At 33.2% G+C, this 19,317-nt stretch overlaps 2 protein-coding genes across 3 annotated transcripts; one reads left to right on the top strand and one right to left on the bottom strand.

The window, feature by feature from the left end:
• Positions 1–3,581: 3,581 nt before the first annotated feature.
• On the bottom strand, positions 3,582–6,943 carry LOC118057832 (uncharacterized). Of its 2 annotated transcripts, XM_035070552.2 has the most exons (3): positions 6,115–6,943; positions 4,102–4,152; positions 3,582–3,769 (listed from the first exon to the last, which is right to left on the bottom strand). In XM_035070552.2, exons 1-3 carry the CDS (start codon positions 6,832–6,834, stop codon positions 3,608–3,610), a joined length of 933 nt encoding a protein of 310 aa, XP_034926443.1. In that variant the 5' UTR covers positions 6,835–6,943; the 3' UTR covers positions 3,582–3,607. The 2 variants fall into 2 exon arrangements, with proteins under 2 accessions (XP_034926443.1, XP_034926444.1); XM_035070553.2 differs by lacking the exon at positions 4,102–4,152 and having other exon boundaries at positions 6,115–6,940.
• Positions 6,944–10,289: 3,346 nt separating this feature from the next.
• On the top strand, positions 10,290–18,480 carry LOC118057829 (phragmoplastin DRP1B). Its single transcript, XM_035070549.2, has 16 exons — positions 10,290–10,664; positions 11,238–11,301; positions 11,413–11,517; positions 11,723–11,824; positions 12,242–12,292; positions 12,392–12,453; positions 12,706–12,796; positions 13,364–13,428; positions 14,896–15,090; positions 15,402–15,521; positions 15,741–15,811; positions 15,909–16,134; positions 16,705–16,755; positions 17,082–17,310; positions 17,676–17,815; positions 17,914–18,480. The coding sequence occupies exons 1-16, from the start codon at positions 10,536–10,538 to the stop codon at positions 18,040–18,042; spliced, it is 1,830 nt and encodes a 609-aa protein (XP_034926440.1). The 5' UTR covers positions 10,290–10,535; the 3' UTR covers positions 18,043–18,480.
• Positions 18,481–19,317: the final 837 nt, after the last annotated feature.

The following is a 19,317-nucleotide window of genomic DNA, read 5'->3' as shown; positions in this document are numbered from 1 at the left end:
ATACCAAGGGCCAAAATTTAAAAGAGTACAATTTACTGAATAATTGAAATTTTTTTTTTTTTTATTTAACGTGGCGTTGTCGGGCCAAGCTTTTGCGCGCAATGCACGACTAATGTCCACGGTCCCATTGAACATGCCTGTAAATCCAGTGAACATGTAAGGCACCACGGGGATGACAAACATACATGCTGGAGGCTTGCCCAGGGAGTCGCAGAGGCAAGCGAGGAGCAACCCTTACTACTGTTAGGCTAAGAAGACTCGGTGTTCCAAGTTGACGAAAAAATCATCAATGCGGCCAAAAAAATAATACAAGAAAAAATGAAACAACTGTGAAAAAGAGAGAGCTAGACTGAGAGAGATGTTTTCCAGTCCTGCAGTACCAATTGAAAAGGAAAAGCACTTCGAAATGGTGTCACGTGGCCATGCATATGTACATATTGCATGTACAATTCACGAGAATAGTATACCCCATTATATCCACATAATGTCAGCAGATTTAACTAGGCGGATCCAGTCAGTCTCATTCAAAGGCGGTGATCCAGATTTGTGAATGCTGTTTCAAGGAAAGCAGCGCTTCACTTGATAGCATGGAAGTACGGAATCCTCTGCTTCTTTCGACAATCTCTTAATAGAGAGGTCCCTTCTTTCAGGGAGGCTCCTCCCCTTACACACAGGGGCCGGAGGGGAGGCTGGCAGGGGCCGGGTCCCGCAATAGAATTTTTTTTCTAGCCTTTTTCTTTTGCTAATATTAATATATTTAGCCTAAATTGGAATAAAACTAACTAATATTGGTCTGATCTCTTTTAAATTTTTTTTTCTAGTTCCGCCCCTGCTACCCGTCATACTACCAATGGTGAAAGGGTGATCAGACCGCCTCTTCCACTCCCTTCTTCAGGAGCGGAGAGTGCGCGCATATTCTTCTGCGGGTCCCATCCATGAAACTTTCAGAAAATGCAATATAGAAGGAAAAGATGATCTATCTGGAAAAAAAAAGATGTCCTCCTGGGTGATTTATATAGTGCAGTAAATTAAGTAAATACTCTGGTGAATAAGAAATAACTATTATAATAATTATTTATAATAGTAAAGATCACAATTGGTACTGGTGGAGGCACTTAAAACTTAATAATCCTCAATGAAATTAATTTGTTTTTTGAATTTTTTTTAAATTTTTTTTAATTTAATTTTGATATTTATGACTCTTGGAATAAATTGAGTAGTAACTATTCATTGTTAATTTAGAAATAATAATTGTTTCATTAACAATCGATATGTAATAGTCATAATATTAAAAACATAATGTTTCATTATAAATAATTTCAAGTCTAACAGATTGTATGCAGAGTAGAGAAAAACGTATAATAATAAATAAACAAATAATTTTTTTTTCACCTTTCTTCTTTTAATTTTTATTCTTTTAGAGGGGTTTAGATGAGCTTAGTTGTATCATGAAAGTGTTGTCTATGTGTGGAGAACAATAAACACTATAAAAATAGCTGGGGTTTTCACTCTCTAGAGCTAATTTTTATTTTGGTGTGGGTTCGTGTTTATAAAACAATTTCTTCAATAATTTTAAAGAATTTATTTTTATGAAGAGAAATCTAAATTCAAAGCATTAGAGTTGCTAAAGCTGTCAAAAATTTAACTATTATGAATAACTAATTCAAGTGAATAATAAGTCCACATCAAGATATAATACTCTCCCTTGGAGGAAGTGTAATATCCAAGGCATCTAAATAAACAAACATACATCTTCATTCTACTATGAAAATCCAAATTTTTACATTATAGCTATTGTAGGTAAAGAAGTAAAATGGCTAAGAAATATGATGTTAGATATTAAGTTGTGGCCACAACCTATATCAATTATTTTTTATACTACAATCAGTGAAGCAACTTTGTCTCGAGCTCTATTTAGTAATATTTACAAATGGTAAGTCATAGACATATAAGCCCCATTTGGACATGGATATGTTCGAGAGTTGATTACAAATGGGGTAATCACCAATGTTAATGGGCAGTGAAGGCTCCTGTCGAATAATATTAGTGGATTCTGCTCTCAAAAAAAAATATCGTGATGAGACGTGGTAAAGAAAACAACTATGGAATGAGATTGAAACCCGTTATTAAAGATATCGGTAATTGGAACCCAACTTCGGGATTAGCAAAGAAGTTTATCTCAACAAGTTTAATGGGTAATAACAAGTTTAATGTTTAGTATATGTGTAGACATTGATAATTAATTTTTTAGACCCTATTATGATAATATTTAGTGCATTTTATTACGTAAAGAAAGATAAACGTAGACTCTTAATGGAATTTAAAGTTTGTGTTTGATGTAACAGAGACATGTAATTCCTCCTATATGAAAAATATTTAATGGTGTCGTTTTTTTATAAAGAGTTAGAGTTTTCTCTTTGCAAATCATTCATAAAAATAAAATTTTAACACATAACCATGAATAAATGCTAAACAATTGTAAACATCTTTAAGAGTTTTGGAATAGTATTGTGTATGTAATATCTTTATTTTACAACAAAAAGGTTTTGGTTTAATTTGTGGACATCAAATAACTTTAGTAGATTTAAGTTCTAACACTAAGTTTGAAGGTTTAAATTACAAGAAATATCTTTTTAGAAGTGATAGAATTCTTCAAATGATGAAAATACATTCATTGCAACCTAGTGAGAGATTATTGGCTGTAGTTTGTAAATAAATAAAGATAGAAAAAAGATATTTTATCTCATATTAAAAAAAAAAACACCTTCCCTTTTTAGAGTGTTTATAAGTGTGAGTTTTTATGGGGTGTAAAGTAAAATTAATTGTAAGTCATATTGGATGAATTTCTCCTAATAAGCTTTCTAATACTATTATATAAATATATTATAATATCAAAAGAATGATACTTATTAATTGAGTCGCATATGTCATAAGGAGATTAATTTGTTTTTTTAAATTTATTTCATTTAATTTCATAATTAATTTAATATTTATGAATTATTGAGAATAAAACCAAATAATTATTTCAATATTAATTTAGATATATAATTGTTTCATTTAATAGGTTATATAGTTTCATTAACATAGGGTATAATATTTTTATTATAATGTTCCAAGTCTAATAACATGTTCGAATACACAAAAAATACACAGGCACCAAAAAACAAATGCCTTTTCTTTCTTTATCTTTATTTTTTTAGAGATTTAAAGAATTTAATTACATTACATAAAAAATATATTGTTTTATATAATAAACAAATAAATACCAAAACAATATTTTCCGCCCGTCTCTAACCAACTAATTTATTTGTTTTCATTATATAAAGAGTTTCTTCAACAAAATAAATGGACGCCATTGAGAGAGAATTGATAATCAAAATGATGATTTTAAGGGTGATAATTAATATTTGTGATTAAAGAATAAAAGCATCTCAGACAATCCATTCCAGTTCTCAAGAAAGTCCCACGTGTCCTTCAGTTCCTGGAAAAAGCGTGAAGATACATTGAATTCAGCAGGCCATCTACGAATGAATCAAGGAAGTTAAACATGGGAGTTGCCGTGTCATGTTGACACCCGAGCTAATAAAATTGCCTGCAGAAACTGATTCTAGGTTACCACTAAGTAACCTTGGCAACATACACAGGCTACCAAGATGCCAAGCAAAGCTCCAGCAAGAACTTGTGATGGGTTATGTCCAAGAAGTTCCTTGAGCTTTCTTTGACTGATAGGATGCCCTTGAAACAGGTCCTCAACGATCATATTAAGAACCTATGTTAGGCAGGAAATGTACGTGTTAGTTCCATAACGATGAAAGACTGAATCATTCTTCACAAAAAGCTAGAGAGAGAGGAGGAGGGAGAGAGATCGACAATCAAACGTAGACAAGCTATACCAAGCTTGAGAAAAGAAAATGGTTGATTGTGTATCTCTAACAGAAGGACTGAAGTAGAAACTGTCATGCTAATCCACATATAAGACGTCCTATGCAATGAATGAGGAAGAACAGAAGGGTTTAAGAGGCAGAGAGTTATAGAACACTGTGCTTGGAACTTCAAAATGCGCATCCATTAGCCTCAAGAATGGATACAAAGCTTCCTTACCCCACAAAAATCACAAGCTTCAAGTGCTGAATTAATTATCCACCAGAAATGCTGTTCAGTATGATACCAAAAAATTGTAAGATCTAGTGCAGAGAAAGATACTACGAAAACTAGCTATCACTTTAATAAAATTTCTCTCATAGTCAACTCAACTGTCTAAGATGGTATTACCTATTATTTTTCAAGTGTTTTTCATATGGAAATATATTAAAATAATATTTTTTTTCAATTTTTAAAACTTACTCTTAACATTAACACAATTCAAAAACACTAAAAAAATTAATTTGAAACAAAAAAAAATCAAGTTTTTTTTGCCGCAACAAACAAACAAGTCCTAAATTCACAAGACCATTGGTAGGGCTCATGATAGTTATCTGTTTTTTTGAACACGACAAAGAAACATTTGTTAGATTAGACAAATAGCTTATGCTTTTGTATAAAGAAGCCTCGTAACATAAATGCATTTCAAATCTTGTTTTTGTAGAAAGCTATAAGGAATCTGTTTCTCATTTTCGTAGAGACTTACTTTTTTATTTATTTTGCATACAAAAAATCCATCTCCGAGCAGTTTTAACTAAACAAATACTTTATAAAATTTATTTTCTTAAAACTGCAACTAAAAGTAATTTTTTCTTAAACCTATTTTTTTAAAAATGGCAAATGTCAAAAGCTTACCAAATTGACAGAGACACAAAATTAAATACCTATAATCATGACATATAAGCGCCGAGCCAGTGAGCAATAAATAGCAAAATTACAAACATAATGCATAGAAATCAGATCAACACAGCTGATGTGACATTTATTGTAGTATCTCTTCTGCTTAAAGCACAAACGACTTCCAATCCAACAACAGAGTAGCTTTTGATCTAGCAACAAGCACATACAAACTCAGGAAATTATCCAGCTAGTGGAGACAAAAATTAAGTCTGTGAACTTTACCTTTCAAAACTTATCTCAGACTAGCTTTAAATAAATTAATACTTGTCTCTAAATTAGATTAGTTCAGTTTTTAAGAGCTTCAGACCATCTGTTGAAAATCCTTCCCAAACACAGAGAACATTAATTTACCAGCATTACAAGTCTGATCAAGCATCCAATTAAGAAACATAAGACTGATCATTCTACCCAACCTCATATTATACTACAATCCTTCCTGACATTTGTGCTGTACTCAGTTCAAGTGAAACACTCTCTGGAAATGCATTTGGCATGGCATCCGCTTGTCATGGCTTATGCCTAATTGAACACACAGTACACATCCAAAGCAAATTGCCCCACTGCATCATGAAGTCTGGAAGAAGAGGAAGACCTCCCTCCAAATTCAATCCCATCTTTGAGAACGAAGTTTGAGTATAAGCCAGAATTGGATTCCGAAAAAACTTAATACCATCTCCAAAGAAAATAATGGCGATGATTAGGCAATGGATTGCACAGTATAGTGCATCCAGGCCTTTGAACACAGATGATCATCAATCTTTTTTCCTTTAAATCCCATAACCTACCCACCCATCCTATTTCCAATCCTAGCCATATCAAGAAGCTCCACTGGCAGGGGACCCGCTAGTCTTATTGGATTCTGAAATTTACTCATTTTTCCCAAGCGAATCACGCCATTCCAGATACAAGTTGACCATGAGGGGAAGCAACACGGAAAATCAATCTCATTAAGCTTGTACAAAGCTTTAGGTCAAATCAACGATCCAATTTAGGAACACCTCCAAAAAATAAAACATTAACTGTTCTGTCAAGAAGCACAACAGAGTTACCCGGCCAACGTTTGGGGAGCAACCACCACAATTATGACAACCAAAGCAATGCAACATAAGACTACGCATAAAAATGCGAAATTTCACCAACAAAAACAATTACTTTGTCAACAAAGCAGCAGCAACAAAAGCAACGCAGCAGTAGAATATTATGCATAAAAATACTAAATTTCACCAACAAAACAAATACTCTGTGTTCAACAAAGCAAACATAATGAATAAACCAAACTATTTCACTCCTTACCTGAGCTTGCATCCCAGCATGACGCCTGACACCAATTGCATCATACATAACTATAAGACTAAACCCCAAACAAACAGGAAATAACGAATCAGCCACTCCATGACAAAACGCAACTGATGTTGTCAAAGCAGTACACAAAGCAGAGTGGGAAGAAGGCATCCCTCCAGAGGCAAACAACATTCTCAAATCCCATTTCCTCTCCACAAAAAAATTCAAAAACACTTTCATTGACTGTGCAATAAACCAAGCAAACAAACCCGATATAAAAGTTGGGTTTGCAGCTAATGTTGCCACAAAAGGACTGATCTTTACTTTCGCATGCGATGTTATACTCAATAAAGCCAATCCAAACGCTCCATTTAGCGTAAAATCCCCGTTGTGTTCACTCATCACCTTCTCCGAGTCATCACTGTATGCTTGTAGCTGTGAAGACCATTTTTTTGTTTGTGAAGAAGCTAATGCTTTGATGTGTTCCATTATCGGGACCAAAGCCCGCAAAGGGTTTGATAAGAAAGTTCTGTTATTTTTGTTTCTTGGTTTTGGGTTTTGTTGATTTGAAGGCTTTTTATACGAAAAACAAATTGGAGAGTTTTTGAATTTGGTAAGATGAGCGGACTTGAAAAATGAAAAGTGGCCAGAACACCAAATTTTGGTTCTTGGATTTGTGGGAGTGAAGTAGAGAGAGTAAAGGATGGGTTTGGTGAGTGTTAGAGAATCCATGAGAGGAAGTAATCTATCATTCTATTCTAATTTCTATGACTGAGTTGTTGAGTTCAGTCTGCATTTTAGGAGAGAAGGGTCTAGAGAGGGAATGTGAGGTTGAGTTGAGACTCGAGAGTTTTCCGCTAATAGTACGGCTGTGTGATTGGATAGTGACAAAAGGTCATCATCTAGTTTCGGGTAACCTCTAAATAGTCCCCAACTAATTAAACCCTTCAATTGCATCCTCTACCTTCAATTTAAACAATATGATTATATCACATGCAAAATTTATTAAAAACTTAATACCCACAAATATTTATTAATAAAAAAACATATCTAATATAATAAAAAAATTAATCTAAAAAAAAAGAATAATTGTTATATAAATAAAGTAATATAACTATTGATTGTGAAAAAATATAAAATTTTGTCAAAAAATTTAAAAAAATATAATTTTTTAAAAGTGATCCTTAGCGGTGATATAAATTCATTAATATTAAAAATACATTTAATGCTTGCAGATTATGCTATAACATAAAAAAAAATTAAAATTACATCTCTTTTTTTTTTTTAAGATTGTGATCCACTGTTAACACGAAACTTGATAAATACAGACTTTTTAAGGTTTTGGTCAAGCTAAAACTTGTTTTGGAGGCAATATTGATAAATTTGTGATCCTTTTTAGGATAATATTGCTTGAGTCTCTAATCAGGGGATGCATCTGGAATTTACATAGTAGTTGGATGGCCTCTATTTGAAGGTATTCCTCTAATTTATAAAGATGGTGGAGAAAGAGCCCTTGGTTTATCTTATTATAACAAAGATGCCATTGCATCGCTTGACTGACATCGAATATGCCATTGGTTTGTGCGTAAAGAAATGCGGACTCTTGACAATTGGACCACTCCAGTCGCCATTGGAGGGGAACAAATTTCAAGGTAGGAAGCTCCAGGACTGGAATGTCCATTGCTAATCAAACCGAGAGAAGAAACAAGAAGCATTACGGGCGTTAAAAAGAACCGGCTCATATGTAATATTTATATTATTTAACATGATCTAACCTATTAAAATTGAATAATATGAATAAAATTAAATATTATAAAATGATAGTGAATTAAAAAAAATAAAAAAAATATCATGGATCAGGTTACGAGTCAATATTTTTTAAAATTCGCTCAACATGATTTCTCTAATTTATATATACTCTTTTTATATTTACATTTAATAATTTATGAATTATTATTTTATTGAGAATTGTTTCGGCTTCTAAAAATTCTTGTTAGTCAACTTCATATTAGATTTTTTTAATCTAACAAAAAAAACTTATATCTTTGATGGAGGAAAAGGGTGGGGTAATTATAATTTAATAGTAATGTAATATATAGAAATTACACTTAACATTAAGATTGAGAGTGTCATGACACCTACAATCTATATTATAAGCCTATCTTTAAATACAAATTCTTGAAAATTAGCAATATAAGTTTAACTCGTGAACATCTATAATATCTCACAAAAACTTGATCAACCCAATATGTTCAACCACTCAATCTAAAATAATTAAAGACGTTGAATTTATAATATATAAAATATTAAAAATTAAGTTGAATACAATTATAGACTTAAACTGACCCAACTATATTCATGAATATCCCTACAAGTGTATTGTTGTCTAGGTTCTGAATTGCAAATATTTTTAATGATTTAAAATAAAATATAATTTTTTTAATTAAAACTATTTTTTATTATTTATGTATTTTTATGAATTTTTTTTTATTAAAAGCACTATTTTAAAAAATAAAAAATTATTATGAACATGAAGAAATAAATATGTAAGTGAAATATAATCATATTCTAAAAAAAAAAAGATGGATGAAAGTCTAATAAACTCCTTGATTGTAAAATATATTTCATTGCACTTTATTACTTTGTTTTCTTTTAAATATCCATAGTGATGATACAATTATTTAAAAAAAAAAATTAGTGAATGCATTGTATATGTCAACATTATAGTTATTCGGGGTCATGACTAAAAAGCTAAAAACATATCCTGGCTCATTTTGACTTGTATTTGACTCAATCTCGACTTACTTTATTTTACCTAATCTTACCTCAAAATATATCTCTATATTTTTTTAAGTTTATAGGTCCTTTACATTAATGTTACATGTATATATAATTTTTTTTTAATGTATAATACCTTTTTTATGACAAGTATAAAATAGCAAAACATTATAGTCAATAACAATCACCAATAACTACTTTCTAGGAAAACATTTTCCTTCTTCGTGAGGTAAGTTAAAAGACAAAGTGTATAGATAAATTCAATTACCAAAATAAAGAGAGAAGGAAACTTTACCACATGAAAACGAGTCCACATGACTTGACCAATGCTATAATATCTTACAACCATCAACCAAACAATAGTTTTAGAAACCACAATTAATATCCATAAACTAAATCAATCACCCAATAATTCTAAGAAACACAAACAATTATTTGAAAACTTCTAGAATTATAAACAGCCACCCAACACTTCCTAGAACATTCATATCATTATCAAGGGTTCTATTAGCTCAAATCTAGAATTAATAATCCTAAAAAAATATATTTTTTTAAGAAGAAAAAATAAAAATAAATTTATTGATAATTAACTTGCATTAGTACCAAATAATGGAGTTTGATTTTGATTTCAAACTCATTTTCTTTTTGGTTTTCTTTGTGGATGTTGAGAAAATCACTTCTTCCACCCATGAATTAGAATAACCAGATCCATTTGTGTACAACATTATTGTAATTATATATTATGGTGGCAATTTTGTTATTTTGATATTAGCTTTTTATTTATTATAATGAATTTAATCACAAAATTGTAAATAAAAAAGATATTTTTGTAGACTTTTTGTTAGGATTTTAAGTATTAGCATGTGTATAAAGTTCAAAAGAAATAATGTAATTTCTAAAACCTTAGATTGAAAATGAAAAATGAACTAAAATGTAGGAGGTTTTTTTGTAAAAAAAATTTCATGTTTTTCTTACATGTATATATATATATATATAGCATATTATATCACTATTTGACCACGTATAAAAAAAAAAGATACAAAAAGTGCAATGATGAAAATAAAATAATTTATTATATCATATATTTATATATAGTATATTTTATAAAATGTAACTATACATATAATATAGATATTTTAAATATAAAATTATAAACATATAAGAATTGAATTGAATTCCATTAACATTTTTTTTACAATGCAATCAAATATAAAAAAATTTAAAAAATATTTTTTCAAAAAGAACATTTTTCTAGCAAACAGGCAAGCAATAACCTATTGGAGCAGGAAATGGAATTATTGTGTTTACTTTCCCAAAATTGCATTGCCGTACGTAATTATTTCCCCATTCAAACAATAAAGGGTAATATGGTAATATAAACTAGAAAAAATGAACGCCACGAAGAAAGTTTCAACGGTCTCTCCGCTCTCTTCCTTCAGACATTCCCTTTTCCCGGTTCCTTCGCCAACCTCCTCCTTCTTCTTCCTCGTTATTCAACAACAAGAAAAGTAAAAGGAGAGGAAAAAATAATATATTAAATAGATCACGGAAACTAATATCTCTTTCGCGCACTGAACGACTCATCAGCTCACCGACTCGGAACTTCCTCGCCCGCCGATCAAAACCGACTCATCAACTCAGCATTTCGCCTCGCAATGGAGACTTTGATTTCATTGGTGAACAAGATACAGAGAGCGTGCACGGCACTCGGTGATCATGGTGAAGACAACGCCTTGCCTACTCTCTGGGAAGCCTTGCCTTCCATTGCCGTCGTTGGTGGTCAGGTACCATCTCTAATCCAATCTATTCTAACTACTAATCATAATTTCAGCTCTTCATTTCAATGAATCCACCCACGCTTTCTTGTTTATATTCCAAATCGGATCATTCATCTTCTTCTTTTTTTCATGCGGTCATATTGGCGGTTGTTTGATTTTTAAAAAAATTGTTTCTTGAATCACGTTATTGTTTATTTCTCTGATTTGGTTTGATTGCATTGCGTTTTAGTTTGCTATTCAAGTAATATATCCATCAAAATAATTGTTTTAATTCTACCGTGATCATTTTCTTTATTTTTCTTCTTTTTGGTTATTTTGAAACATTAGTCTTGCACACATATTTTTTTCTTCTCATAATTGAATGCAAATCACACGAAACCTATAATTACTATCAATTTTAAGATGTTTGGGTTTATTATTTTTTTTAAAGTGTTCATTTATTTAATAAAGTGATGTTATTTCATTTGATCAGCTTAAATGCGCGCTACTTCCACAAAATCTTTTCAACTATTTATTTGGAATTTCTACCCTTTTGAACTATTTGTTATTTAATCATCTAAACGTGTTAATCGTTCATAGAGTTCCGGGAAATCGTCCGTGCTGGAGAGCATTGTTGGAAAGGACTTCTTACCTCGTGGGGCAGGTATTTAAGCTGTTGATACCTTCCATGCTCGCAATATTTGCACGCGGAGATTATGTATTTGTTGGTGAATTTTTTTTTTCTATGGCCTTTAGTGATGCGAGTATTTTTCAGGGATTGTTACACGGCGTCCTCTTGTCCTGCAGCTTCATAAGATTGATGAAGGAAGAGAATACGCAGAGTTTATGCACCTCCCGAGAAAGAAATTTACTGATTTCGGTATGATCTATGGCCTTGTGTTTTTCCTCTTTTTGCTACTTTTTGATGACTGTTAGATAGTAGTTGCAATAAATGCCAGGTGATACATATGTTGATGACAACTAGTTTCTGTTTTATCATCGTTTGGTTAGTTTTGGCAATTGTTTGTATGCATATATGTTTTATTTTCTATCTCAGTTGCTAACCATATTTCTATTATGTATAGCTGCCGTGCGGAAAGAGATCGCCGATGAGACTGATCGAGAGACAGGTCGCAGCAAACAAATTTCTAGCGTTCCAATCCATCTAAGCATTTTTTCTCCTAATGGTGAGACTGCAATGCTCATCACACTATTTTTACTTAGATGCATTTGGTTTTAGCTTTAGTTCATTCTGAGTGAGTGATTATAAACCAACAATATATGAACTGTCATTTTTATTATTTGATGTGATGAGCAGAGAATCAGAGGGACCACAATCAGCCAGTCATATTAATCTGGCGTGTTACAATGTGCTGATCATTCTATCATTCTTTGCTTGAGAATGGACTTGTATTCAACTAAGTTTCAAAATTTCGTTTCATCTTTATGCTTTTCAAATAATCTGTCTCCAGTTTTCTGTCAGGTGTATGGCTTGAATTTTATTTAGAATGTTCTGGATTTCTCTTGTTAGTAATTGCCTTCTATTCGGCACTATATTATACAAAACACTCTGAATGTCTATTGTGATTTTTTGTACTTTCCAGTTGTGAATTTGACATTGGTTGATCTTCCTGGACTTACTAAAGTAGCTGTTGGTGAGTTATTGTGACAAGTCTTTTCTGTTAATGTTCATAAATATTTTACTTGTTTGCCACAAGAGTGACTAACCAATCTGTTAAATTGGGTCATCATAGACGGTCAACCTGAAAGTATCGTGCATGACATCGAGAACATGGTCAGGTCATACATTGAGAAGGTAATTTTCCTCAAATGTTTCATACCATATGGTACCAAAAGTCAAACTTAATGGAAAATGATTCCAATTAGAGCTTCTGAGAGCATTTTGATTGTATTTATTATATCATAAATATGTTCATTGCGAATGTTCATAATGTTTAATGGTATAAATCATTTTCAACATGATCTACCACATGCATAAATTGTCCCTTTTAGTCCAATTTTTGTGAATTTTTTGGGGTGCAATATTAAATTAACTCTGATCTTTCAGCCAAACTGTATTATTCTGGCAATTTCTCCTGCAAATCAAGATCTCGCGACAAGCGATGCAATTAAGATCTCCCGTGAAGTTGACCCTAGAGGTAAGATTTCAGACAACTGTACTTATTCACCTGGTGCAAAAATGAACTTAATGGATTCATTTGCCTTCATTGTTTGGATAAAGCAAGTCAGCTTTGCTACAACATTACTCAACACAAAAGAATAATCAGATCAATATTTGAAAATTAGTGCACACTTGATATGTAGAAAAATGGTAAAAGAGGAAAATTTCCATTTTCCAGCAGTGTGGAGGAACATGTATACCTCAAAACGTACAAGGGGACAAGTTATAAAGATGACTTAGATAGTAATTCAGTGGATCCAGGGTAGATTAATGAGTTTAACAACTTATTTTCATCTCTCTCTCTCTGTTCCTTTTTCTTTTTTGCCTTTTATCTTATGTGACCAACTTTCAATTTGAAACTCATTTGTCTTCATCTGGGAGAGCGGTGTGTTCATCATGTTCACTGAAAAAATTGAGTGTATCCATCAGTCAAATGTTAAATTTTGAAATTTTAGAATTTTCTATCACATTCATTTTTATTTAACATGATGATGATTACTGTAGACAAGATATTTTATCCTTTTATTTGATGATCGGATTTCAGGGGAGAGGACATTTGGAGTTTTAACAAAGATTGACCTCATGGACAAGGGTACTGATGCAGTTGATGTGAGTTTCATACTTTAAGTTCACAATCAAGTCTCGTACTTTTATTAGACAGTAGAGTTTCAGTTTTCTGTTGGATTCATGTAGCCCTGCTCTTTCATATGGGCCTTTTCTTCACAAAAAATGCATTAATGTTTGATATAGTGGGAATATAGTGATACATGGGGTGTTTTTTTTATTTAAATCATCTTTGGCATTTATCATTTGTATGTGGTAGGGTGTTCACGGTTCGGTTCGGTTTCGGTTAGACTAAAAAACCAACCGAACCGAATTACAGTATTGTTGTAAAAAAATGAACCGAACCGGACCGAAAACCGATTCAAACCGAACCGGTCCGGTTTTTAAATTCGGTTTTTTATAATCCCATGAGGTTTTTGGTTTTTTGATTTTCCTTATGATGATGTTCCTGGGTCTGCTCCTTCTGTATTGTTGCCAAGACGAAATCCTTTTGACCTTCCCTATGACTCAAATGAAGAAAAGCCCGATCTTAAGGGAGATAGTTTTCAACAGGAATTCTCTGCAACTCAGCATAAGGAACCATTTTTCCAAAGGCATGAAAGTTTCAGCATTGGGCCATCAACCTGGCGGGGACCAGGCAAGATCTTCGATGGAAGCCATACTTTGTACCCGAACGATTTGCTACTGAAGGGACAAGCTATCACACTTTCCAGCGCCAATTAAGTGAAGCTAGCAAGTCAAAGGATCAATTAGTTCCAGATACAGAGTCAGTTAGTTCAGCTTTGGAGGAAGAGGACAAGAGGATCAATTAAAGAAGATGACATACCGAGAGCTAGTGCCAGCGCATAGTCAGAGTCTTCCCTGTGTAAGTGGCACTAAAGTCATCAAATGAAAGATCAAGATTAGCATGCTATGTGAAGCACACGAGAATGAACACATGGGGCAAGAGGCAGGGAAGATGAAATTGAAGGGGAAATGAAGAAGGCTGGTTTGGTGTGGGCGGCGGCTGCAGAAGTGAATTGTAATATCATTTAGGTTTAGGTTTACACTTTAGTATTTATACTAGGTCATTCTGCCTTTCTACTTTATTTTTATGGGTAGCCGGTTCGGTTCACCGGTTTTGGTGGTGAAACCGGAACCGAACCGAACCGGAAAGATATTTTGTTTTAGTAATCGGTTTTTCATCTCGGTTCGGTTTTCTCGGTTAATTTTCCATCGGTTTTCTCGGTTTTTTCGGTTAGTCGGTTTTTTTGAACACCCCTAGTACTATGTGGTATCAAATCAGTAAACATTCTCGCTTGTCATTCGTCATTGTGAAGCTAAAGCAATGTTTGTTATTGGATGTGGTAATGCTGATTTTAGTTAAGTAGATGGAGTATTGTTTGGAAGGTGGTTAAAGATGTTCTAAAAGCTTAATGTTACTTCTTCCTGCCTTTGTTGTAATGTTATTACTAACATGGAAGTGTCAAGTTTCATTGCAATGAATTTCTACTAATATTTTTGGCTTATCAGATCCTGGAAGGAAAATCATACAAGCTACAGTTTCCTTGGATTGGTGTTGTGAATCGCTCTCAAGCTGATATTAACAAAAGTGTGGACATGATTGCTGCTCGGCGCAGAGAGCGGGAGTATTTTCAAAATAGCCCCGAATACGGGCATCTTGCTAGCAGGATGGGTTCTGAACATTTAGGAAAGTTGCTTTCTAAGGTATGCTGAGATGTTAGTGGGAATTTACATGTGTGCATAGATTCACAGATGCTCACAGATGTCTTCTGGTGCACGCACACAGACACTAATCCAAGATTTGTATAGAAATTCTCATTTGCAGCAGTTAATTTGTATAGATGGAAATGTCCTATATTGTATAAGCTTCACATGGTAGCAAGTTTTTGTTGGAAAAAATGAAATCACCTGTCTCTTCGTCTACTTGATTTCTTGTTTCCCTGTTGCCCATTTATAAACCATTTATGTTGTTCTGTTAATTTCGTTCTGATACTGGATGTGGTAAAAAATTTCAGCATTTGGAACAAGTCATCAAGTCTCGAATCCCTGGCCTTCAGTCTCTTATTAGCAAAACCATAAATGAACTAGAGACAGAATTAAGTCGTCTTGGGAGGCCAGTTGCTACTGATGCTGGAGTAAGTGTTCCATTTTATCTTTGGTTCGATTATTCTTACAGTTCCTTTTTCATTCTTTTTTTTATTACAGCCTTCTGACTGGAGTAGGGTGACCCAATCATTTAACAATGTTACTTTTGGTCTTCTTTTGCTTTCTGTGAAGTTTATTTACAATTACAGTATGCATTGTTCTTTCCTTGTCAAATATCATTGATTTGCCATTATTTATTTTCAATGCAGGGAAAGTTGTATATGATAATGGAAATATGTCGTTCTTTTGATCAAATTTTTAAAGAACATCTTGATGGCACGTATGTATTTGCATTTTTTGAATTAATTGGAATGCAATTCTGCTCACATGATGGTTTGCATTTCAACCATGGGATTGATGGGACTTGTTTTCTACAGACGTTCTGGTGGTGATAAAATCTACAACGTGTTTGATAACCAGTTACCTGCTTCTCTGAAAAGGTTGCAATTTGATAAACACCTTTCAATGGACAATGTACGAAAGCTGATAACTGAAGCTGATGGATATCAGCCACATTTAATAGCTCCTGAACAAGGTTATCGCCGTCTTATTGAATCTACTTTGGTGACTATCAGAGGTCCTGCAGAGGCAGCTGTTGATGCGGTATGCATATGTATGCATTGTAATTGTGTGTCAGGAAACGTAATTGTTAGTGACCATAGGAAATGTTTTGTTTAAGGGGAGTGTAGCTATTAATACTGCTATGTGATTTGGTCAGAATTTCAATCCTTATTTTGGGCAACCTGAATTATGCACAAGTTGCATGTGTACTTGAGCTTGCACTGCTACTTCTTTCCTCAGTCCTTTGGTTCCACCTTTAGATTCTAGATTGAAATTAAAATATGTTCTTATTGCTTTGATCTAGGAGACTTCTTTCTAGTTCTATTTTTCTCCGTCTTTTTCGAAGGCTAAAGTTTATCTATCTTTAGAATATAAAATCTGTCAAACATGCTGTTAATAATCATACATTTTTCTATAGCAATGGTATGGGATTTTGGTTTGTATCTGGCATGCATTGTTATTGATGTTTTCATCTCAAGACTGCTGTTTTCCATGCCAGAAGAAAAATAAGGAAAGGGAAAAACAAACCCTCTGGATTTCATGTTTTGTTACTGCAGTTTCCATAAAATGTGGGTCAATTAATCCGATTTCTTATTTTTGCCATGATTTCAGGTTCATGTTATACTGAAGGATCTGGTTCACAAGTCTATCAGTGAGACAATGGTAAGTCTCTGTGATTCTTACTTTAATGAATCCATTGAAGTTCATTCATATATTATCATGCCACTCACACATTGATTTACTTAATTGGAGTAGTATGTGCTTTTTCAATGAAATGATGCATTTGCTTTTAAGATATTAGCAGATAGATTTTGTCCTATATGCTCAAAATTATGTCAGATTTCTTGAACTTTGCTTTGGAAATGAAGAAATATCTCTTTCTTTGCTGCAAATATTAGTTTCACCCTGATCCTATAAAACCAATATTGTCTGTTTTTCTTCTGTCCTGCCTTTTAGTTTTAAGTGGTTGCTCTCTCTATTGCGTGTAGGAACTCAAGCAATATCCCACTTTGAGAGTGGAAGTTAGCGCTGCTGCTGCTGACTCACTGGATAGAATGAGGGAAGAAAGCAAGAAAGCAACTTTACAGCTAGTTGATATGGAGTCCAGTTACTTGACTGTTGAATTTTTCCGGAAGCTTCCTCAAGATGCTGAGAAGGGTGGAAATCCTACACTTTCAATATTTGACCGATATAATGATTCATATCTCAGGCGAATTGGTAAGTAGCTAGAGGTACCTATGCAGTCTTTCGCAGAATTTGACCTGTTTAAAGTTTTGGAAAGACATGTTTTGTAGTTAAGACCTGCACGCGAGAGATTACCTCACACTAGATTACTTTAAATGATTTCTTCTTCTATTTCGGTGCCTTGAGGGTGTCATGTGTGAATCTTTGTTGTCAGGGCCCTCTCTACTTGTTAAAGAAAGAAAAAGAAAAGAGATGACACTGTGGTTCATCTTTTTACTTGGAAATAAAACAAAATATCTTCACAGTTCTATTCTAGGTTGAAAAATCAGTACATGCCTCTTTTCATAATGATTATAATTAAAAATTTGTTCTCTATTTATTTTCTTTTCAAAACTCAGGGAGCAATGTCTTGGCCTATGTCAATATGGTTTGTGCAAGTTTGAGGAACTCCATTCCAAAGTCTGTTGTCTATTGTCAAGTACGTGAGGCCAAGCGCAGTTTGCTTGATTATTTCTTTGCGGAATTGGGCAAGAAGGAGGTAAGGATTCCAATCCCTTTTCCTTTTCCTATTTCATCAATGTCAGAGAGATAGAAGATTGCTGAGCGGTGCTAATTACCCTTCTTTTATTCATTCAGACAAGACAGTTGTCTTCCTTGTTGGATGAGGATCCAGCGGTGATGCAGCGCCGTACCTTACTTGGAAAGAGGTTGGAGTTGTACAGAAGTGCCCAAGCAGACATAGATGCAGTTACATGGGGCAAGTAGAGGGTAATTGCTTGTTTCCTTTCTTAAAACATGGGGTTTAATTGTTGGATTTCCGATTCTTTGATTCATGAATACTAATTCCTAGTACGTTCATTGGGAAGAGCAGATAGCTTCATGCCACGGCTTTCTTAGCAGTTACTCTTTTGAATGACCGATTTGAGCTTTTACTATATCCACTTTTCTTCTTCTTAGATTATAGCCATTTTTTTACTTCTTAAATGATAGTTTTTTTGTTTTTGTTTTTTTCAATGGTGTTGAGTTACAAAAACTTTTAAAGATTATGGTCTCTCCAAGGAAATTACGGGTTGGGAAATGAAGGTCAAGGTTGGGAAACTGGGATATTTGCAAAGCAATTCAGAAGGTTAGGGACCCTTCATTGTCTAAGTTAGGAAGGCAAAAAAATCAAAAAACAGATTAAACTGAAAAAAAAAAAAAAAATTGAGAAAGCTGAATTATATAAAAAAAAAACTGATTAGAATATTTAAAAAATTATTGATTCGGTTCAGTTTTGTAAGTTTAAAATCGAAAAACCAAACTGAATTGAAAAAATAAACTAAATAAAAAAAACCGAACCAAACCGAAACTAAACTCATTAGAAAAGTTTAAAAAAATCCTAAAAAAATAATATAATTTTTTATTTTTAATATAAAAATAACCAAACCATCTCTTCAACATAATTAAAAAGTGTTCAAACAAAGAAAACTTCTTATCTTAAAACCTCAACACCATTTTAACATGTGGCCAAAGGGAACATTTTAGAAAAATCCAATTATCAACGGTTAGATCACAATGAGCAACAGCTTTATGTATGTACTGGACAATGATAAACTTGGGAAATCTGCTAAATACATCACCGAGCCGAGCAGGACAACGACAGCTCAATGTCCCTGCACTAGCAACAATGGCACTTCTTTCATTACTATATAATCCCTTTTGTTTCAGTTAGTTTGTTAAAACTAAACCTGCTTTTTATCTTATAATGCAAAATTGAAGGTCGTCATCGTCTCTTTCAATCACCTGTGCCAAGGCAGCTTGCTTGCTAGCTTCATTGCCTCGTCGGTCATATAACACAGATAAACAGAATATAATCAGATACTTTTTTCAGCAGATTTGCTGTCCATATTTCACGTTGTCTAAAAATACACTTTTGGTAACATTTATGAGGTAAGCAGAGAATAACCTAACTCCAGAAGAAAAAACAAATTTCCCAGATGGAATCAGAGTTTTCTTATTCATACATTTCTTTTTCTGGATAACTTTGCCCAAATATAGGTC

Source organism: Populus alba, chromosome 2 (assembly GCF_005239225.2).
Source record: "Populus alba chromosome 2, ASM523922v2, whole genome shotgun sequence".
NCBI classification, from domain to species: Eukaryota; Viridiplantae; Streptophyta; class Magnoliopsida; order Malpighiales; family Salicaceae; genus Populus; species Populus alba.
The sequence above is the reverse complement of the archived record's forward strand: the minus strand, read 5'-3'. Positions and strand labels throughout refer to the sequence as shown.

Bases quoted from the DNA above. Each gene is read 5' to 3' on its own strand.
- LOC118057832 (XM_035070552.2), bottom strand. From the start codon at position 6,834: ATGGATTCTCTAACACTCACCAAACCCATCCTTTACTCTCTCTACTTC. The intron at 4,153-6,114 runs GTAAGGAGTGAA...CATACTGAACAG, and splicing joins ATGCTGGGATGCAAGCTCAG to CATTTCTGGTGGATAATTAA. The intron at 3,770-4,101 runs GTAAGGAAGCTT...TGCCTAACATAG, and splicing joins AAGCTTGTGATTTTTGTGGG to GTTCTTAATATGATCGTTGA.
- LOC118057829 (XM_035070549.2), top strand. From the start codon at position 10,536: ATGGAGACTTTGATTTCATTGGTGAACAAGATACAGAGAGCGTGCACG. The intron at 11,302-11,412 runs GTATTTAAGCTG...AGTATTTTTCAG, and splicing joins CTTCTTACCTCGTGGGGCAG to GGATTGTTACACGGCGTCCT. The intron at 12,797-13,363 runs GTAAGATTTCAG...ATCGGATTTCAG, and splicing joins CCGTGAAGTTGACCCTAGAG to GGGAGAGGACATTTGGAGTT.